General features: G+C 42.3%; 1 protein-coding gene across 4 annotated transcripts in view; it reads right to left on the reverse strand.

Moving 5' to 3' along the window:
- Positions 1–7500, reverse strand: part of itga7 (integrin, alpha 7) — a 46438-nt gene that overhangs the window by 1407 nt on the left and 37531 nt on the right. For 2 of the 4 annotated variants that reach the window (XM_084063157.1, XM_084063159.1), the window contains 7 exons: positions 7359–7400; positions 6642–6887; positions 5349–5465; positions 4658–4771; positions 3641–3739; positions 3146–3271; positions 1–154 (listed from right to left, as the gene is read on the reverse strand). The exon at positions 1–154 is cut by the window's left edge and continues 1407 nt beyond it. In XM_084063157.1, the coding sequence (XP_083919283.1) occupies positions 1–154; positions 3146–3271; positions 3641–3739; positions 4658–4771; positions 5349–5465; positions 6642–6887; positions 7359–7400 (898 nt within the window). Of the gene's footprint in view, positions 155–1817; positions 2011–3145; positions 3272–3640; positions 3740–4657; positions 4772–5348; positions 5466–6641; positions 6888–7358; positions 7401–7500 lie in introns of all 4 variants that reach the window. The other 2 variants (XR_014601200.1, XM_084063158.1) reach the window with 2 other exon arrangements.

Below are 7500 nucleotides of genomic sequence, written 5' to 3' on the forward strand. Positions count from 1 at the left end.
AAGAGGCCCCATCGCTCCAGTGCGTGGCCCACTTCTTTTTATGGATGACTCCTGACTTCTCTGTCTGGAACTGTGGCCGGTCCTCGCGAGGAATCTTCACCGCATGGTACTGAGGCACTTTCTCTTGGTACTGGACCCGCCGGAAAAAGCCACACTGTTGCACAGAAAGAAAGAAAGAAAGAAAGAAAGAAGGAAAGATTAAGACAGAAGAGAAGAGAATTACTGTAGTGCACAGCCTAATTTCCATTACATGATGTGGAACCAATGCGCTGAGCCAAAGGCAAGGTGATCTTTCGATAACACATAAAGACACCAAAAGAACATCCACATGCTCTATCATTTTATAATTTAGCTTTGGTCTGAAGTGTACTTGCGTGCTAAACTCTCAAAACACCCATTAGGAGAAAACCCACATTAACATGGGCAAAGACACATAAGACCTTTTGACAAGTTCATTCTGGCATAATTATGACAAGAGCTCGCTTGGTGTGAGACGTGCACGGACTGAAAATGCTAATAGAATGGAGGGTGAATGGCAAACAGCTGATGGGGAGGAATAGTCTGGATCCGTGCCAGAATGAACCAGTGTCAAGTCAGAGCACAACCACAGCACAACCACACAGCACCTCCCAACGCCCTGAGAGGGCAGGATGGAGGTCAACAGGTAAGTTACAGGTTTGACAGTAAAAAATGACAACACTTGAAAACCATGCATTTATAGACTGTCACTACGCTTTTTTTTTGTTTTTCACCTTATGAGCCTTAAAGCTGCAATCCGTAACTTGTTTTAAGGGAATAAACTGTAGTTGGTGCAGGTCTCCCCATACTCTTTAATTGAGGCATTTAGATCCTGTGGTCCAGTAGGACCATACTGGTTGACTAGAGGTATTCCAAGAAAATCAAATGGAAACAAACAACTGTGACAGTGTCACTTAAGCAGGGGACCCAGGTTTGAATACAAAGAAATGATAGTTATGGATTGCAGCCATAGATCTAGAAGGCGGATTGCCCCGCCACCCCCAGCTATTCATTTCTATGAAAGTGGTCAGTGGCGTTTTGAAGCACCCGGAAGTCTGCCGGAAGTAGAAATATTGGGTCGATATTGAGTCGATTAGAGCGGCCATAGAGCAGCCATAGAGTTATGAGCATGCGCACAAACGGGAAATGCACGCGCAGTAGCATTTTAATTGCATTCTCAGATTTGACCACCGGGCTGTTCACTGTTATACCTTAACTAGAGTGCGGGCTGCTATGCGGCCCTCACAGCTACGTCGCACCACCTATCCGACTTATATGCCCATATATGGAGATCTCTGTATATGTCAGTCCTTGTCCCTTTTATGCCCATGAATGGAGATCCCTGATGTCATTAGTATATTTATGCCCATATATGGTCATGCCCCCTTTTGTGCCCGTATATGATTTGTTTGCACCTGATGCCATGACAACACATTGCAGTTAGACAACACACTCCATATTTGGGCGTAGCTAAATCGGGACCTCCTTATATGGTTATGGCTGAGTCATGGTGACATGAGCGTGAAGTCAGAGGTCCGCCCTACCACTCGCCGGTCCTCGTTTAAGCCAATTTTAATATAGGATAAGCTTGTAAACCAGTTATTTTCGGCGAGCATCTCCATCATGCGATGAAGCATAAATTAGGCTTAAGTCTAAAAGATTCAGGGGTAGAGTGCACAGGGACGTGTGTCGGCCATTTGTTTTTGTTTTTTCTCATTCACATTTCAAAATGTTTTACCACATCATGCCATATTAAAAACCAACACACAGGCACATCAGGGCAGGGTGAGGATGTTTACCGCTTGGGGGGAGAGGGTGGAGGGGAGAGCAGGCCAGAGTAAAGGGTTTGTTTTGGAGAGGGTGGTCTGGGGGTTTGAGACCCTATAGCTCTGACACCTGCTTCTCCGCCTCCGAAGGCTGGACCCCGAGGTGGGCACGGTAGTATTCTGTGTCATAGTGGCGGCGAGGCTCAGCGCGCTTGAAGAACCCACACTAGGATCCCAGATGGCCACAGAGTGGTGAGGTGAACAGGAAGGAAGGTGTACAGAAGGAAAGATGGATGGATGGATGGAAATTATGGATGGAAATTATGGAGCAATGGAGGAGGGAAAGTAGAAAGTTGGAAGGTGGAATATTGAGTCCCCAGATGAAGTTGAGAAGGAGAAAGACAGAGGAAGGAATGAGATTAAAAAGAAATATATTATATAGTAATTGAGGAAATGAGACAAACATGAGTACAAACAAAAGGGGAAACAAATGAGAGTGAGCTGGAAAATATAAACAGTTTAAATGACAGAAGAGAAATCTAAGAGAAATAATTGTCCTATCAAAGAGTACTGAAATGGCCTGGGGAAATGACAGCGGTGAAGGAAGGAAGTGAAGCAGTCTATCTAGGAAGCTCTTATGTACAGCTTTTAACAGCCTCCAGCTCTCTGCATTTACTCTGAAAACACAGCTGCACTAATACACAGAGTACCTAATCAGTTTTACATCCTTGTATTGTGTCCTCGTACAGGGAAGAATTATAACTACAAAGACAACAATAGCAATAATGATGTGAGCATCCACACTGATCAATGATAACATTCTGCAAACATTTTGAACATGAGTGATGTGTTGGAAGTGACACCTTTTAAGTTCAGATGGATTTTGAATTTTGATTGGCTGCCAATGTTTCCATCTTTCATCAAATCACTCTGAAAGTGATCCCAACAAATACTTTTGAACAATTGAAAGTGGTTAAGTGTGTCTGTGGGCTTTATAGATACTGAACCAATGAAAAGTATTAACAAGAGTTATGTGGTGTTGACTCTGATATCCACTAGAGTTAAAAGGACTATTAGAAGGATACATTTAAAGTTATCGCTGTTTTAGACAGCTCACTTTGACAAACCCACTTTAGAGGGTTCTCATTATCTTTGATGATAAAAGAGTCATTGTTGCTCCAAGGAGTCATTTGAAACACCAGAATACACACCAGAAGTCACCTTCACTGAAGTCTTTATAGATATGTGGTGTGTGTGAGTGTGAGTGTGAGTGTGAGTGTGTGTGTGTGTGTGTGTGTGTGTGTGTGTGTGTGTGTGTGTGTGTGTGTGTGTGTGTGTGTGTGTGTGAGAGAGAGAGTTACCTTCCACAGTGCTGCGACCAGCAGGGTCAACAGTAGGATTCCTAACAGCACAGCAATGAGGATGATCCACCAGGGGATCTGGTAGTGATCAGCCAGTCCTGGTTCTGGGTAGATCATCACTGAAACCTGCAGAACACAGTGTTTTTGTTTAACCTCATAATAATGATGAGACAACCAGAATACCATCACCTCACAGGTTAATAGTTTATTATTAAGGGCAACAATTAACACATTTCTGCTAAAAGCCAAGGTTGTCACACAAACACACACACACACACACACACACACACACACACACACACACACACACACACACACACACACACACACACACACACACACACCACACCAGATGCCAACAGGATGAAATGCAAATGACCAGCACTCCCGAGCGCATTAACCCCAAAGCCTGCATATAATTTGGGTGCACACAATCCCCGGGTATGGACTAAATGAAGATTCATTTGTAAATGGGTGCATCAATATAGTCAGTACCTGTGTCGCAGCATCCTTGAGGATCAGATGTTTGATGGTGGACTTGACGGTAATGTTGGCTCCGATCAGCAGCTCCAGAGCACTGACTGCTGGAAACTCCTGAGAGAGACAGACAGACGGACAGAAAGACAGAAATAAAGAAACCATGAACAGATTATGCAAAAAGGGTAGTCCCTGCATTGTTGTATTGTAGGCAGCTGTCACTATTCCTGCTTCCTTCCATCAGTTCCTTTCCTTAAATTCTCCTCTAGGTGTGTCACCTTGGCTTCAGTTTTTGGTTCTCCATTAGTTGTATGAGTTGAGTATTCTTTGAGTCCTATTTTGTGACTGTAAAAGTCACTGTTTTTCATGAGCAACACAAAACTGCACTGTACTAACACTTCTGCACTGCAAAATTTAGACTAGCCAATAATCTTTATCCCTTTTTCTCACTCAATTTAGTGGTATGCCAATTAACCATCCACACACATTTCTGTGTTGCTACTTGTACACCAATCAACTGAGAAGCCCCCCACAGGGGGGACCAGTGGTGTGTCCTAGGTTTTTTCGGAGGGCATACTATAGTTATTCCCTCCCACACACACGTGTACATGTGCGCGTGGTCGCCGAATGAAATAACCGCTCTATTGTTAAGTAGTTAATGTGTGAATTACTTAGAAACTCCAATGGCCAGCGGTCATTATCACCTGGGGAGGACATAGCACCTCCGTCTGCTACTCCTGTCTACTCCTCCCGCTTAATACACTCCACTGAAAGGCGCCGCCCAACCCATAGGAGTCGCTAGCACAGCAAAAAAGACCTTCTCCCCTTAAAAAAAACATTTTATAATTAAACTAAATATGTATACATTGATCTCTAAAAGAGTAAGAGATGTTCTTGCAAGGTAAACCATCTTTATTGGGTTTCTCACCTAAATTGAAATAACATGGATCACAGTAGAGTAGATGCATTCTCTCACACAGTTATAATAGTTAGAATGGAGCTGAGACAGTCTTGCAATGGACCAAGCTCTCTCACCTCTATGAACGTGCTGTTCCACAGCCTGGCATGGATGTTGAGGACAGCCTTGCCAGAGAAGCTATGCAGGGGGCATTGGATGAGAACACAGCGTGCTGACCCCAAGAGACAGTCCTGGAGGAGAGACAAAACAGTTTGCAAAGGGTACAGAGGTACAGTTATACAATTATGATAAAAGGATAACACAAAAAGCCCCGTGGGCTGGTTTCCATTGTGGCCCTCCTGTGTGTTCAATTAATCAAGACACATAAAGACATACAATAACTTGAGTGAGACTTGATCATGCAGAGAGAAGACTTTCGTTCCCTTCAAGATACCCAATAATTTGTATTTTCCTCATTTATTTGCTTCTTCATCTCTTATTATTCTCAATAATTTTGAGCACATGTGCATGAGTTGGGAGTGTCTGTCTGTCTGTCTGTCTGTCTGTCTGTCTGTCTGTCTGTCTGTCTGTCTGTCTGTCTGTCTGTCTGTCTCTCTCTCTCCTTCCATACAGCTTTGCTGTTATACAGGGATGACTACAGTAGGAGGGTTGGTACAACTGTCGATGGCACAAGTGCCGATGGCACAAGTGAAATCTGTGGCCAGCAGAGTGGTATCGCACAGAAAGATATTAACGGGTGAGACTTCCTCATCCTCTTCCCTTTTGTCAGGTTTTAATGATCAAAATCATGTTTTTTCCCCATCTTACCAGTGTGAGAGACTTTCGTCTCTCTGAAGCAGCAACAGATGGTGTGGTTCTTCCCATGCTGCCTTTGGTCATGACCTGACTGGCCTCCTCTGGGTGGGACCGGACCTTCCTGCCCGTCTGGTGAGGGGGGAAAGAACACAACAAAAGTTTTGGAAACGAGCAAGTGTCAGGAGACATTAGAACAGTGATTCAAATCCATTTGGTTCCATTTGTGCACTCTCAGAAAAACACTTTCACACAACCAGATTAAAAAGTGGAGAACAAAAAAATAAAATTACTCGCACACTGCCAGCTTGCACGGTACATGAAGTTATTTATTAAGCCCACACTCTCAGAGTTAACAATCATTTACAGTAGCTGAGGACCCCCTGGAATCCCCTCAAGGACCCCTGGGGGTCCCCGGAACCGAGTTTGAGAACCGCTGAAAGAACTTTGTGGGAAGAATTGTGCATACATGATGTAAGGCAATGGAAATGTAACTCGAAAAGGGGGCTTCCTAATGCTTAATTTACTGAAAATAGCTGATCTACAAGTTCACAACACATCATGGATGTGACATGTATGAGCTTGTATATATTCTTGTAGATCTGCTATTTTCGACACAAAGCATAAATCATGCTTTACGATATACAGTCACATAGGTCATGCTTTTTATATGCTCGGCACACTGTTGCTAGCGAGCTGCTGCTCAATCCCCAATTAGAACTGTTTGGAAATGCCAACAGCTTAACTGCCGGGTATATATAGACAATGTGAGACCTTCTGTAAAGCGTCATTTATATTCCATCACACTATGGTGTTGCTTGCCAAAAAGAACAGATTTTTAAGCTAACAACACATCGCATTGCAATGTAAATTAAACTTAACGGCAACTGTTGTTGAGCCACACAAGAATGAAATGACTTAAGCTGTACTCCGAAAGTTTGTGTGCTAGCAGGGATTTGAACATGGGTGTCTTTGCTACATTTTTTGATACTTAATACTTCTACTCCTTTACATCTCAGAGGAAAATATTGTAGGCTACCTTTTACTCCACTACAATTATTTGACAGCTTTAGTTAATAGTTACTTTATAAAGTTAGACTATTAATACAAAACATACATTAACCACCACTACGTTATTTGAAAATAGCAGATCTGCAAGTTGAAGATCTGCTTTTTGTGTAAGTTTGTCAAATTACAATACTTTTGTACTCTTTGAATACAGGACTTTAGCTTGTAACAAAAAAAAAAATACATTGTGGTATTGCTAGTTTATCTAAGAAAAAACAAATCTCATCTTCCCCCACTGACCCTGAGATTTCCTGATTGTGGTGGTTCTGTGGCTGAACTTTCTGTGGTCGCTTTTGTCAGTTCCACGGTTGTGGAGCCGGGTTGTAGTTTCAGAGGATCGATGGCTTCTGCAGGGGAGCAGTGTGTGCCATTCATCTCCACGCTGGCAGGGTACAGGAGCCACTTCCCATTGGCCAGCTCATAAGGCCACATGATGTTCAGGAAGGCGGCACCAAGCGCCTTGTCTTCTTTGCCCATATTGGCCACCTGAAAGAGTAAAACATTCCACTTTGTTGATTTTCATTTTTGTGACGATATTTTGAAATGGAACTAATAGTATGAGCTAATAAATGGACAAAGGCAAGGCAAGGCAAGGCAAACTTATTTGTATAGCAGGCAATACAAATTGTAAAAAAAACTAAGAACACTAACAAAGTGAAAAAGAAGCACATTATAAAAGAACATTTGGGAATTGGCATAACAACTAAGTAGGGAGAAAAAAGGGAGGAAATTATTGGCAATAAATACAAATAAAAGAGCATTTGAATACAACAGAAAACTGTTATTAAAGACTTAAGAATAGAAAACATGAATAATAAAGAATAATTCGAAAAGAATACGGGAATAAAGTTGCAGTGCAGCGTAAAAAAAATGAACCAAAAGCCTCAGTATGAAGGAAGAAGCAAATAGAAAGGTCTTCAGTATTTATTTAAAAGAACTGAGAGTTGTATAGCAGACCTGCTGTTTTCTGGTATGTTCCACATATCTGGGGCATAAAAACTGAACGATAAAGATAAAGGTAAATATAAAGAAATATTTTCATTGACTGATTCATTGATAGTATTACATTATTTGAGTGAAGCCACCAGTTTGTCGATAC

Source organism: Gymnoscopelus microlampas (assembly GCF_963454915.1).
Source record: "Gymnoscopelus microlampas genome assembly, chromosome: 7".
NCBI classification, from domain to species: domain Eukaryota; kingdom Metazoa; phylum Chordata; class Actinopteri; order Myctophiformes; family Myctophidae; genus Gymnoscopelus; species Gymnoscopelus microlampas.